The 15757-nt window shown below is 30.7% G+C and overlaps 1 protein-coding gene across 1 annotated transcript; it reads left to right on the top strand.

Moving 5' to 3' along the window:
• Window positions 1-8290: 8290 nt before the first annotated feature.
• Window positions 8291-11596, top strand: LOC149531478 (mannitol dehydrogenase-like). Its single transcript, XM_089808852.1, has 5 exons — window positions 8291-8461; window positions 9659-9772; window positions 9860-10087; window positions 10249-10688; window positions 10993-11596. The coding sequence occupies exons 1-5, from the start codon at window positions 8379-8381 to the stop codon at window positions 11190-11192; spliced, it is 1065 nt and encodes a 354-aa protein (XP_089664978.1). The 5' UTR covers window positions 8291-8378; the 3' UTR covers window positions 11193-11596.
• The last annotated feature ends 4161 nt before the right edge of the window (window positions 11597-15757 follow it).

Below are 15757 nucleotides of genomic sequence, written 5' to 3'. Positions count from 1 at the left end.
GGCCCTAGAGCCTCATTTAGTATTTTTAAATCTAAAACTATTTTCTCTATAAATTTCCAAAATCAATAAAAAATAGAGTGAGGTTAACAATGGAGGAAACTTCGTAGTTAAGTGCGCTTGTGGTACTGGGATGGGTGACCTCTAGGGAAGTCCCATTACTTCACCTCTAGGAGCATCACCTAGGTCTAATGAGTGCTATACATTCAATTTCTTCTCATGAGAGATGGATTCATGTGTGAATCACTACTCATGAAACATTGGTCAAAGAGTTTGACTCAAAAACTATGCAGTTAAATCCTTATAGCAATATCACAATATTAAGACTATCAAAATAATATAATGTATTAATACGATATTTATTTAAACCAAAAAATAACAATGAAATGACTTTTATTCATAAATACAACTAATAATTAAAGTATATAAAATAGATATTATAATACTAATGAATATATTATCCAACTTAATATAGCTATAAAGTTTTATAATTACGCCAAGAGGCATGACATTACAATGGCAGTAGACCTCCACTATAGAAGCCCAAAAAATGTAACGGTGTAAGAAAAAGAATTACACCAACTGTCACACTACAATACACCATCTATCGCTTAGATGCTCCATTACACCAGCTGTCACTCCATATTGTAGTACAATTGCTGACAACAAAAAGAAATATGCACTGCTAGAAATAGCAATGGGATACAAACAACACCATGAAACTCGGGAGCCATGAATGAGGAAGAAGAGGGAAAGTACAAACAACACCCAATCAGACATCCTGAATTGATCATCCATTGTTAAAATGCAGGAAGGCTTCTTCACAAAAACCAAATAAGCAATGGGCAGGAAAGCTTGATCGCCACTGGATCAAGAAGAAGTTAAAATTCTAGGGAGACTAGCTAATAGAGAGATGTTGACCCCAAAGGAATTAAAATCTTGAAGGATCAAGCATGATGCAGGTAGGAGATTGTCAAAAACAAAACCCAAAAGTAGGCATCCCAAACCCAATAACACACCCTCAAAGATAGGAAATCTGAGGATTTAATAAGGCTACATGTAAATCACAATAAATGAATTAATTTAGTAATGTCAATTGTATCAGATCTTGAGAATTCTAAGTATTGTTATTAGAAATTTATGAAACAATTAGAATTTATATGTGAATTGCTATGTATACATTTGAGAAAAGTTTAGAAAGATTAAATATATTTAAAAAATTATAGAAATGTTCTATTTCTATGTAGATGTAAGTTTCAAAATTTGATTTTAAATATATCTACTAAAATATAGAAATATTATAATTCTAAAAATTTGTTCTTTGATTAAATACATATGATAAAAGTTTAGAAAGATTAAATATATCTAAAAAATTATAGAAATGTTCTATTTTAGTTAAGATTTGATTTTAAATATATCTACTAAAATATAGAAATATTCTATTTCTAAAAATGTGTTCTTTGATTAAATACATATTATAAAAGTTTAGAAAGATTAAATATATCTTAAAAATTATAGAAATGTTCTATTTAAGTTAAGATTTGATTTTAAATATATCTACTAAAATATAGAAATATTATATCTCTAAAAATATGTTCTTTGTATAAATATAAGTTTAATTTTCATTAAATAATTGTAATACATTATGATCAACAGAATAATTATATTTAAAAAAATAAAAGAATATATTTTAACGTTGAAATATATTTTTGAAGAATTAATTCAATATAGCAATATTTTAAATTTTTCGTTAAACTTAAATTAAAAGATATGAGACATTTTAAAATATTTATATGATAAGAAACATATTGAGTAGGAACCCAAAGAATATGAAATAGAACTTAAGATTCATGTGATTTAATTAATTTGATTTTATAAGAATAATGAAGTTTAGGTTTAGGGTTTGAGTTTTGTTGTTAAGGGTTAAATTACACGAATACTTGAGATCAATTTTACAATAAATTTTTAGATGATTTCATATTTTCAATTTAGAAAAAGAAATAGCTAGAGTACAATATGTAAAACTTAGACCTAATAGTAATCCTAATCACTAAATTTAAACCCCAATCCTAATTCCTAAACCTAATAAAATCATAATCTTAAACACAATACTAAACATTCAAGGTAAAATCTTATCATAATCCTAAACTCTAACCTTAATCAAAATTGTAACGTGAGTAACCCTAACCCTAATACTAAATGCTAAGTCATAACCCCGATTGTAACTCCAAATACTAAGCTTAATACTTGAACTCTAACCCTAACCATAATACTAATCAAAATGTAAAGTCTACTTAAATCTTAATCATAAGCCTAAATACTAAATACTTGAATTCTAACTCTTAAACCTCAATGCTAAACAATAGTCCTAAATACTAAACCAAGTCATAATCCTAATTGCAAAACCCTAATTATAAATTATAACCCCTAATCTTAGATGCTCAACCATAACTCCTAAATCTCAATTTGAATTGTAGACCAAAATGCCAAACCCCAACATTAAATAGTTTCATAAACATATAAAGTAGGAACCCGAAGAATATGAAATAGAACTTAAGATTCATGTGATTTAATTAATTTTAGTTCATAAGAATAATGAAGTTTAGGTTTAGGGTTTGAGTTTTCTTGTTAGGGGTTAGATTACATGAATACTTGAGATCAATTTTACGATAAAGTTTTAGATGATTTCATATTTTTAATTTAAAAAAAGAAATAGCTAGAGTGCAATATGTAAAATTTAGCCCTAATAGTAATCCTAATCATTAAATTTAAACCCCAATCTTAATTCCTAAACCTAATAAAATCATAATCTTAAACATAATACTAAACATTCAAGATAAAATCTTATCATAATCCTAAACCCTGACCTTAATCAAAATTGTAACATGAGTAACCATAACCCTAATACTAAATGCTAACCCATAACCCTAATTATAACTCCAAATACTAAGCTTAATACTTGAACTCTAACCCTAACCATAATACTAATCATAATGTAAAGTATAGTTAGATCTTAATTACAAGCCTAAATACTAAATAATTAAATTTTAACTCTTAAACCTCAATGCTAAACAATAGTCCTAAATACTAAACCTGGTCATAATCCTAACTGCAAAACCCTAATCATAAATTATAACACTTAATCTTAGATGCTCTAAATCTCAATTTGAACCATAGACCTAAATGATAAACCCCAGCATTAAATAGTAAATCATAATACTTGGTCCTAACTTTAATTATAAATATTAAAATTGTGTGTTAAAACCATAATCCAAAATCTTATCCCTAATACAAATCCTAACCCTCTAACCATACTTCTAACAATAATGTAAACCCATACCCTAACCCTCTAACCATACTTCTAACAATGATGTAAATCCATACCCTAACCCTAATCATAATCATAAATCATAAATGTTAAACCATGACCCTAAATATTAAACCCTAATCTTTGTACACTAATCCTAAAATGTCAAATTAGTTTCTAAAAGCTATAAACTAGTTTTAAGTACTAAACCATAATTCTAACCCTAATTGTAAATGGTAAATCCTTATACTAGATGATAAGCCCCAATCCTTATCCTAAATTATAAGCCCTAATCATAATCCTATCCATAAATTTTAACTCTGACATAAACCATAACCCTAAAAATAATACTAATAGCAATGTCAACCCATATCCTAACCCTATAACTAATACTAATAGAAATGTAAACCCATAACCTAACCTTAATCATAACTATAACCCTAAATCTTAAATGCTTAAGCCTAATACTAACCCTAATTGACAGACCAAAATTTGTAGTCCTAACCTCTAACCATGATCCTAACCCTAATCATGGTCTCAATCCTAAATCATAGCCCTAACCATAATCCTAACTCTAACCCTAAACCTTAACTAAAATAATTATCCAAACCTTAACCCTAAGCATTATCCAAACCCTAACCCTAACTTTGATCTTAAAATTTAATTTCTAAACCCTTATTATAAATGATAAACCCTAAATCATAATCTTGAACCAAATCATAAACTTATATGCTAAACTCTTATCCTAAATTATTAACCATGGACCTTAATATTAACCCCTAAATAATGCTAAATTATACTCGTATAAACCCTAAATCTTGCCCTAAAATTGAGCCTAATTATAACCCTTACACTAAAACCCTATTTCAAAACCTAATTGAGGCCTAACTTACATAAAATTAAAACAAGTTGACCCTAATCCTAAATTATAATATTACATTTGAGATACATGCATACATAAACACATGTACATACATGAAGTATGACCTTTGTTTTAAATGATATGTAACCCAACTTGAAACCTAAACCTCAACAGTATCCTAAGAGTAATATAAATAATTTATTACCCTAATTGAACTCTATTAATACCCCTCAAAGTATAATAAAATCCTAACAATAAATTAACTCTAACCATAACCAAACTTTCAACTTTAAAGTTATCTTCAACCCTAACTATAAATCAAAGATTTTCCCTCTAATTTGCACCTTATCCTAAGCTAACCTTAACTCTAACCTTAATTTTCCTTAAATCATAACATTAATTAAACTAATATATCCCTGTTTTAACCCTAACTATAATCTAATCTAAACTATAACCATAACCTTTAACCCAACCCTAACATTCATCATAACCACACCCTAATTTGAATCCTAACAAAAGCTCAATTTGAATCATAACCAAAGGATAGTTAGAAAATACCCTTACTCCTAAGCCTCATCATAATTCTTATACTAACCATAATTATAACCTCCATCCTAATAATACCACTAACCCTAACCCTTATGATAACCCTATCCCTATCCCTAACCATGATGTATACCCTAACTCTAAACTTATTTTAAAAACTAACCCTAAAACCATTTACCTAACTATAATCCTAAAATTGATAAATTCGAATCCTAACTATATATATATATATATAAATTTTAATCCCTAATATTAACCCTAACCCTAACTGCAACCATAATACTAAAAAACCATTATTAATGCATATGCAAACCTTAACCCTAACCATAAGCATGGATCCTAAAGATACAACTTGATCTTAAAATTTATTTCTAAGCCCTAATTATAAATTCTGAACCCTAAACCCTAATCTTGAGCTAAATCATAAACCTATATGATAAACCCTCATCCTAAATCGTTAACCATTAACCTAACTATTAACCCGTAAATTAGACTAAATTATAATCCTAAATACAACATTGACCCTAACAATTCCATAAACTTAAAATCTTTATCCTAATTCTAACACTAATACTAAAAATAATGTAAACCCTAACCCTAATGAAAATCCTTTAATTATAAGCCCTAATCTTACTCTAATTGAAACCTAAATCTTAACCATAATACTAACTATGATGTAAATTCTAACCTTGAAGTTAATCCTAATCCTAAGCTATAATCTCAAACCTGAACAAGATTTCAATCCTAACCATAATACAAACCATGATCTAAACAAACACTCTAGCCATAATCTCAAGCCTAACTCTAGGCCTATAAGTTAAATTTTAACCCTAACACCAACTCTTGATAGGGTGAACCCACAATAATGGGTTCCACTTTAGTGGGACGAACAAAAATGAAAAAAATTGCAAAATGAGAAATTGAGTTTACCATATGTTCGTGCGAACTTTTTTTTTAATCATGTTCGCACGAACATATTTCCTATGTTCGCACGAACATATGTGATAAATATGTTTGCGCAAACATGATTTGTAGTATGTTCGCGCGAACATGGTAAACGTGTTTGCACGAACGCCATGTTCACACGAATATGCAAAATCACAAAAAATTTAACCTTTTTTTCATTTTTTTTTGCTCTTTTGACTGCCATAATTATAGGAGAATGATCTCCTACTGTAAAATAAAAAATGTCAAAATGTGTTGCTCGGAGCAAGCTTTCCAACGACTATAATTTTAATACATAATTTAATCATTAAGACTTTCAAATATGAGTTTAACTCATTATAGGTTCATTACCGATTGAACATCAACCGACTTTGACACCTCGAAAAAATTAGTAAATTAGGTCAATTTTTTTTTGAAAAATATGGAGGAACTGGCTTATTGAGATACCTTTCTATTCAAAAAAAAAAAAAGGCTTATGATAAATTGACTTCAAATTATCTGTGTCAAACGGAAGGTATGTCTGAATTATGGTTCATGTCACTTCAAAACTTCATAAACTATACAATATTCAACCAAAATAAATCAAACCAAATGCATCCTCTAGATATTGATGTTACAAATCTAATGTCGAAAGAATTACTTCATTATCATTTCTAGAAAAAAAGTTACGTGTGTCAAATGGACTGTCACTTTTTAAAATATTGAATTTTCTTATGTACCACTTTTTGGAGGAGATAAAAAAAATTGACATAAATAATTTTTTTGTTTTAGAGTAAAAAATATGGTTACAAAGTAGGAACAAAGTATTCAAAATCACTAGTTTATGTCATCTTGAAATTATTTATAGTTTTGGAGATATAGTCACTTGAACGTGACATTTGTTGCAAAAATATTGATTTCAGTGTCAAAATTGGTCAAAAAGTGGAACCCATTATTGTGGGATCACCCAATATAGTCATAACATTAACCATTCTATTAACATAATCTTTTATCCTAACCCTAGCCGCTAATATTGATCATGACATAAACTATAGCCGTAATGATAATATAAGTCCAGGCCTTGACCCTAACACTATCCCTAGCTTTAATATTAGCACTAAGCACATTTCCACTCATAAACACATTAACACTAAAACTTATCCCTAATCATTATAATAATAAATATATAGTAATAGTAATCCTAATACTAAACCTAACAATGATATAAATTGTAAAGTTATATTTTAAACATAATCAAATTAATAATGCAATGTGTTATGCACTGCTACTAGCTAATATATAGTCTATATATAAAATATGCCGAGATGCATCGAGGTGTTGAATTTTTTCATTATTCACTTTTAATATGTATTAAAAAAAATTCAATGCCTCGATGCATCTTGGTGCATTTTACATTTGGAATATATATTAGCTAGTTTATAAAGGAGAGAGAAAATTGCAATAAAAAAATGCAATGAGAGTCATTTTGGGTTTGCTAAAACAAAACAAAGAAATGGAGTATGCTTCTTCCTACTATTTGTTTATTGTATTTATTTAAAATAAAATATAAAGGAGTACTTCAACGCGTGCAAATGCGTGGAAAGCCTTAGCGAGAGACAAATTATTATTAAACCAAAGACTAAACACAAGCAACCCAAAAAGGAATTAAGGAAAACGTTTTCTTTAGGTTATTGCAAAAAGTGTCTATGGAAACAAGACAAGATGATGGGTTGTCCCACTTTGGTGCATAGGAAGTGTAAACGTCAACGTCTCGAGTGTGATGGCACATGTGGGCTATAGTCATATTAGAATTTGGATGTAAAATCGATAGGTAGAATAAAATATATATTTCAATGTTATAAATTGAATAATCATAATTGGGGAAGGAGTATTAATTATTTGAACATCTTTGAATTATAATATAACTTTAACTTTATGGTTTTGACTGACTCATTTGTGTATTATTATTAAAAAATTATATATGAAAGACTACTTATATCTTAAAATGAACAATAAGATCACCTTCTAACACTTAGTTAACACACAATCTCTCTATATAAAATTAAGATCTAGTGCTCTTCCCCTATCTATGTATTTTAAATTATAAATGTAATTTTCTTTTATTTTATATAGGTATTTAGCAATGCCTAAAAAATAGGCTCTTGTAGAAAAATTTGGAATAGAATGTGTTCCCCGACAAATGTGGGCCTGCCTGCACTTTAACTCTCTCGAAATCGTCACCATAGGAATGAATGATTTTCAACGTTTTCCAACCACTTGACTTTATTATCATTTGCAGAGAAGTGAGGACAGTCAAGGGCCATTGGATTTATGCTCTGCCACTGCACTAATGGCGGCCGGTCGCCAATTTAGTATTCTTTATGTCAATAATTTCCTTTGTAGTTTTAAAATATAGCGGTCGCAATGGTCTAATCTCGAAGTAATTTTCCCTCAAACGCCGACTGGACCCTTTACTTCCGTGACTGAAATGAATTCGCAGTTTCTTGATTGACCGGAAGAATATGGAAGTAGATCGGACACGCGTAAAGGGAAACTGACCAGCAATTTACTCCTTGAAATTGCAAACCTGCCAGAGATTTGTTGACCGACTGCTTCGAGGTCAATAAATATCCATGCGTTGCCTCTAGAATTTCACTCCCAAATCAAGTGTTTCTGCAAGATTTGTGTAATCTTTGGTGCTCTGTGATTAGGGCTTCTAGAAATTAGTTTATTAAAACAAAAATGGGAGAAGATCGGCTTGATGTTCAGGGTTGGGCAGCCAGGGACACGTCTGGAATTCTTTCGCCTTGGAACTTCACTCGCAGGTAATAAATGCATTGCTTAGTTTCTTGTATGAATGCTTTCAGTTAGTCTGTGCAATACAATTAAGGATCTTGAATGGCCAATATCTAGTGGTGCCGTTTTTGGCGATGGATGTTTTTGGGGCTTTCGATTTTGGGTATGTGGATGATGTGTTCTGTATTTATTGTTGTTTTCGGTCGCTATGTTTTTTTCTTTTAAAGTTTCGGATCTGAGGTTTTGTATTAGCTTCCTTCTCTAGGAGGAATAAAAGTATTTTATTAAATGCTTGCATTTTTTTGGCGGCATTTGTCTGAAAGTATCTGTTCGTTGCTACCATTATAGAAAGCTCATTTGTTCGAAGATCTTGAGAGGCTTTTAAATGTGTATGTGGTTGATGCAAGCTGGTTTAAAAGCCATGGCCTAGAAGTGGTAATGCACACGGATCTATGTTCTTCGGGGTATCTTCTCACTTCAATTTGTTTTTTTCTTCTTCAAGAGATACGAAGAATTTGGCTTTATATAGGTTGATTGTTAGTCATTTTTAGCAATTTTTCACTGTTGCTGATGTTCTGAATTGAGATTTCACAATTTGACTGTGTTTTCATCAACAGTTCTGTTCATAATTGTTATACACGACAATGTATACATTATATTGTATGGACTATTAATAAAAATATTTAATAAACATATATAAACGTGATGCTTTCCTGTTATTTTCTACCCTTTTTACCATCTGTGAAATTTTTGATGGAATGGACGTGGTCTAATCCTGAGCCACGTCAGAGAAATGTCTTTGTCTGGATCCGTCACTCTGTTCCAAATTTGTATCAATACATATAATCTGAACTCAAATGAAATAGGTTTTTGTGGACTAATACTTTTTTCTTTGTAGTTTCGTCGTTTTATTCACTGCTATGTTTCACTAATGTTCATGAAATATAATCCATCTGAAGCTCTCACCGTCTTGATCCTAAAAACCTTATTCAGTTGATTAGCTGTGTCATTTCCAGAGGATTTTAAAATAGATCCAAGTCCATTCTCATTTAATTTTGGCATTTTTTTGCGTGTGACGGCCACAAATGAGAGCAATGCTTAAAGTTCTGATAATTCCTTGTTTCAAATGAGGGAGCTAGGCTTTTTTGGCCTTCTATTGTTTTTTTCTAATTAAAAAATGGTCTCCGAGGTGCGTGAAGTAAAGCAAATTCCATGCTACTTTACAGGAAAACTGGACCCAATGACGTAACGTTCAAAGTTGCATACTGTGGGATCTGTCATTCAGATTTACACCAGCTCCGCAACGAATGGCATAACACCCAATACCCAATTGTTCCAGGGTAAATTATTTTATATATCCCCTGTTTAATATTTTGTACTGAATTCTGTATAATCTACAGAAAATTGATATAAGTTTACCTTTACAGGCATGAAATAGTTGGGATTGTAACTGAAGTGGGAAGAGAGGTGAAGAAATTTGGCGTGGGGGAGCGTGTGGGAGTGGGGTGCATGGTGGGAAGCTGCAATGACTGTGACAGCTGTGAAAAGGGTGCAGAGCAATACTGTGACAGAGTAGTCTGGTCCTACAACTGCCCAGATGTGGATGGATCCATCACCTATGGAGGCTACTCTTCTTTAATGGTCTGCGACCAAAAGTAGGTTAAATTCACCTAACTAATAATCTCATCTTTTAAGACAACAACATGGGAATCTGAAAATATGAAACTATATTTATGATATGTAGTGATCCAATTTAATAAGAATGGTGGCCGATGAAAATATCTGACCGTGGTTATGCTTTATGATCTGTGCTCAGATTTGTGCTGAAAGTGCCAGAAAGCCTGCCGTTTGATGCAGCTGCCCCATTGTTATGCGCGGGAATAACTGTTTACAGCCCAATGAAGTACTTCGGAATGACAGAGAAAGGAACTCGGTTAGGCGTTGTGGGGCTTGGCGGTGTTGGTCACATGGCGGTCAAATTCGGAAAAGCGTTTGGGCTGCATGTGACCGTCATCAGTACATCCCCAAACAAAGAAAAAGAAGCGAAAGAGGTTTTGGGGGCTGATGAGTTCCTTGTCAGCAAAGATGCGAAGCAGATGATGGAGGCGACTAAATCCCTGGATTACATAATTGATACTGTCTCAGCCGATCATTCCCTGCCGCCATTGCTGAATCTGCTCAAAGTTAATGGAAAGCTTGTTCTTGTTGGCATGCCTAATAAGCCTCTCCTGGTCCCTCCTCCCAGTGTTATATTTGGTGAGTTATTTCCCTCTTACAGTGGCAAATTGAAAATACTATCATTCATTGCAGTTGTTTCTGGAATGATTGTGCATCAATGTTTCGGATCATTGTGATGAGATGATGGAGAGCGTATTCTGATGATAAATTATAGAGTGGCTATCTAAAACATTGATTTGTAGTGGGGCTCTGTATTGATTTGTAGTGGGGTTTGTATATGTGTTGAGATCAAAATTTTAAGTTTTTTGTGTTTACCCAAATTGTCGCCGGCTGAGATTTTGCGTTGTTATCTACACTGAAATTTGTTTTATGATTGTTTTAGGACGGAGATTCGTTGCAGGGAGCTGTATTGGTGGAGTTCAGGAAACACAAGAGATGATGGACTTCTGTGCAGAGCACAACATTACATGCAGCATAGAAAAGATTTCCATTGATTATGTTAACACGGCAATCAAAAGGTTGGAGGAGGGAGATGTCAAATATCGTTTTGTTATTGACAATTCTCAGAGTTTCAAGGTTTAAAGTTTAAACCATACCAAAATACCTTTTGGAGCACACTTATGCAGGGTAAAGCTCGGATTCTTCTAGTGTTGAAATTAGCAGGGGGTTGGTCTAATGGTTTCGTACTTGTGTCGTTTTCCTACGATGTTTTGAGCTCTCCTAAAGCAGTAGTGATGATTAGTTTTGTATTTTGGGTACACGTCGATTATCTAGTTCTTTCAGAAAATGTGAAGACGGTTATTATGTTTTCATAGGGACGAGAATTATATGATATTGGCTGTAGTCATGATTTTTAACGATATTATCATTCAAAATTTTAAAAAAATTTCTTCCTATCATAGGCAGAATACTTATGCATTCATGTCAGTGCTAATATGACATTAATCTGACCAATCAAATCAAAGAATTTAAAAGTTTAAAAAGAACTTCAAATGTTCACACCTTTTTCTAATTTTTCATAATTTTATAAATCACATTTTTCATTCTTTCTATTGGGCCATACTATTTTTGGCAAGGAAAAAATTCAATTTTCTTTAACAAAAAATACAAATATTTTTTAATTCTATTATGCAATTAATCAATGCATTAATTACAACTTTATCTTTTTCACATTTGTAACAAGTTGATTAGGTTTTCAAAAGAAATAATCATTTTATCTTCCACTTCACACAACTTCAATGAATGTCTAATAAAAAATTAATTATCACAATCTTTTATTCGTACTAAGTTCAAATATAGAGTTAAATGTTTTTTATTTCTTATTTTAAGTATATTTTTTATTGGTTTTACAGTAATATTTATTTTTTAAAATTGTAAAATATTATTTTTAAAAATTTACACTATGTTTTACTAGCTACTATTTTACAATTTTGCTCTAATTTTTAAATACCATTCTACAAATTCTAAAACTAATATTACCCCTCAAACTTACTAGATATTTTGGTAGTTTGAATTAAATAATTAACAAATTTTATTTTTTTAAATTAAATATTTCAACTTATAATTGAATTGGTAAAAATGAGTAGTTCATTCATATAATATATTTTTTTATTGTTATTTATATATATTTTAAAATAATATAATTATTAATATTTTTAAAATTCCCTTCAACTCTTTATAATTCTACTTTTACTTGTCCTTAAAATAACATATCATCCTCTCTTTTAGCTCTCTCTGTATATCCTTCATTTTTATCTATAAACCTTTATTTTCTTTCTTTTTCAATTATTGGCAGGAACTTTGACACATTGCGTCTCTTATTTTAATTTATCATGTGTGTGTATATATATATGTGTATGTATGTATGTATGTATTTATATATATTTTATGGAGGTTTAGTCGTATCTATTCACGATCAGCTTGATCCCTTTTAATATTTGTTTAAAAAGTTTTATAAGAAGTAGCATTACTGTTTAAAAATTAATATTTATTTTTCAAGTAGCTAAGTTGAATATAGAGATAAATTTTTTTTTTTTTTGAAATTTATTGTATAGTCTAAATTTTTCATGTGTCAAATAACACTTATGTATAAAAACTAATTTAATATAATCCTTCTATTTGATCTTTTAAATAATTAAATTCTTGAATCCTCTTAACCACGAGTAAACTTCTAATTTGTTATATGATCAAATTTGCTACCAAATAAATTTATTTGGTCCGGAGCTCTTGGGAGAGGTTCATCCATATGAACCTAGGAGAGGAGGGGAGGGTGTTTGAAAGTGGGAAGACGTTAAGAGTATCTTTTCGTTGAGCTTATCCCCGCACTCTAAAATACATAGGAGATTGAATTAGTAAGTTGGAGAGGGCAAACGAGATGAAGACTAATATGGGCTACCCCTCTCAAAAGATGATAAGCTTATAATAGTCGCGGTGGATAATGGGTGCATGTGTTGACCCCCTTCCTAATTTAAGAGATTAGAGATTTGTAAGTTATTAGTTGGTGGAGGACATGGACAATAAGGGAGATTAGGAGTTCACGTAGGAAACTTACGATGATGGAAGTACATGAGAGAAAAAAAAAGGATTTTAGATTAATTAAAATTTAAATGGAGATAAAAGTTAGAGATTTTAATTGAAGAAAGTTTAATTGAATTAAGTGTGAAAATTTATTACGTTGAAGTTATATTTCACAATATGGAATGCATTCGCTGAATTTCAACATTGACAATACATAACGACGGAGTGGAGTTTCAAGATGATGGGATAATATTTTTAACAACTCTAAAAAGATAAGATAGATCTAAAAAAGTAATGCCTTTAAATTATAATAATAAAACAATTATATTAATTATAAATTATAAATTGGTAATAGTATTATTTAAATTCTAAATTGATAAAATTATTTAATTTAATTTTTATAAATATATAAATAGTAATATACATATACACACATATTGTTGGCAAGAGACATTGATCGAGACACTTTGTATGTCATCATTAATGTCAACTATATTCTATTATCTTGGTTACCTATTGGATTTTAGATATACCAAAGTTCACTTGGAGAATTTAGCTAAGTATGAGTATATAGGGTAGTATACTAGATAGTTTTTGGATTGGTATAAATAGATTTTGGAGAGTATTTCACTACGCAATCACATGATAATTATACAGAATATTATGCATAAACTCCTACGGCCACATGTTATGGTGTTGAAGTTTTTGGAAGATATAATGCTTCAAGTATCAAATTCACAAAAGATGGTTTATGCAATGGCAAAATTTTGTGTGATCTTATTAGATCGATGATCTAATCATTTTGATAATAGATCATGGTTGAACTGATCTTATCACATCATACACATTTTTGGTTGAGGTCAACATAAATAATTGAATATTGAATTATGATATGTTCTACACGTAGTCGACTTGTTCTATAGGGAACTCTTTAGAGAAAGGTGATGTTACTAATCACTTCAAGTTTTGGGTTGTTGTCTATCTTGGGGTTGTGGCCCTTTATTTTATACTCAATTGGGTTATAACCCATTTATTTTGTATTTGATCAACATGTACTCTAAGTTGTAATACTGAATGCTTATGCATTCACCCCTTTAAATCATTAACATGGTTAACTGCTTCTCTAGTAGAGTAATATTTGTGTGTTCCATCCCCATCGTGATTTTTTTCCTTAACTGGGTTTCCACAATAAAAATGTGGTGTCATGAGTTCATAGATGTTTACTTTGTGGTTTAGTAGTTTTTTTCCATTGCTATTACTTTATGGTTATGTAATCCACTTAAATTATTTGAAAAGATCAAAACATTGATTCACACTCCTCTAAGTGTTCCTCAATCCTAACAATTGGTATCAAAGCCTTGTGCCTCAAATAAAATCTGAGTTATTGAGGAAGTTCCTAATGAGTGAACTAGACATTAGTGTTCAAAAATAACTCTTCATTGTACTTGAGGATATTAACAAGTTCAATGCAAAGAAATGGAGTTGAAAGACAAGCTTGAGAAAGATCGAGGCTTTATACAATCTCTTAAATATAATTTGAACAAATCCAAATCCAAAAGGAAAGAACTTATTAATCAAATGTAGGTGAAAGGAAGTATTGATGGTTCATCAAATGAGAAGTTTGATTAGTATGAGAAACTTGTGAAGAAAGGAGATAGTTTGAAGCATGAGACAAAGATTATGGTTCTAAGGCTATCAAAGGAAATTGATGATAGGAAAAAGAATGACAAAAATCTAAAAAGATCCTTGAAAGAGAAATTCAATGAATGCCATAAGTTAAATAGTTAGACTGGTTGGATGCAACTTGATTTAGACAAGACCAAACACAATGTATAACACCTCGCTAAGGGATCCAAAAGAATTAACCTAAAGTTTTACTAAGTTTGCCAACATTTTTTTTTCTTTTGAAATATGAAAGATTAACCATTCACATCAAACACATAATAGCGGAAGCAATAACATACATTCAAATAAAAACATACATAAGCATACATAACAAGTTACATTCCTTAAGGATCCCATGATGTTGAATTATATTTATATTTAATTAATTCTAAGTCTAACAACTACCACATCCACATGAAAGAATAATTATAAAGTCCAATGTCCATTTAATATACATTTATTCCGAATGCCTCTTGGCAAATTAATTCAGAATGCTCAATCATCCATTGTACAAGTCATAGGGTATGAAAGGCTAAAAGAATATACATATGTAAAAATAAAGATACATCATCCTCATCGAATCTATGATACAAGTGCAATAAAGTAAATGAAACTAATAACATAGATAATACATCCATATAGCTATCCATAATAAAACACAACTAACTAAGTGTGCGCAGTTTCTCCCAACTGTCAATAGCATCATAAGACCATCGTGGGCCCTAGCCATCCCCCATGCGTAACATCCCAAGCAACTAATCAGATCATCGCTACTATTGTAATAGGGACATCACTACAGAACATGCTACAACATATGCATAAAGAAATCTAACGTACTAATCATCAATATAAGGAAATGCATCAATAATTAACATCATCTAAACATGATAAACAAGCATCCCAAGAAGCTCCAGCCACAGTGACTACGGACAGATCTCAATGGTAAGAGTAAAAAGCACTACCAC

The sequence above is a fragment of the Cupressus sempervirens genome, chromosome 11, assembly GCF_028749045.1.
Source record: "Cupressus sempervirens isolate cs-2001-9-10 chromosome 11, ASM2874904v1, whole genome shotgun sequence".
Classification (NCBI taxonomy): domain Eukaryota; kingdom Viridiplantae; phylum Streptophyta; class Pinopsida; order Cupressales; family Cupressaceae; genus Cupressus; species Cupressus sempervirens.
Note: the sequence above shows the minus strand (reverse complement) of the source record. Positions and strands in the feature narration are given on the sequence as shown.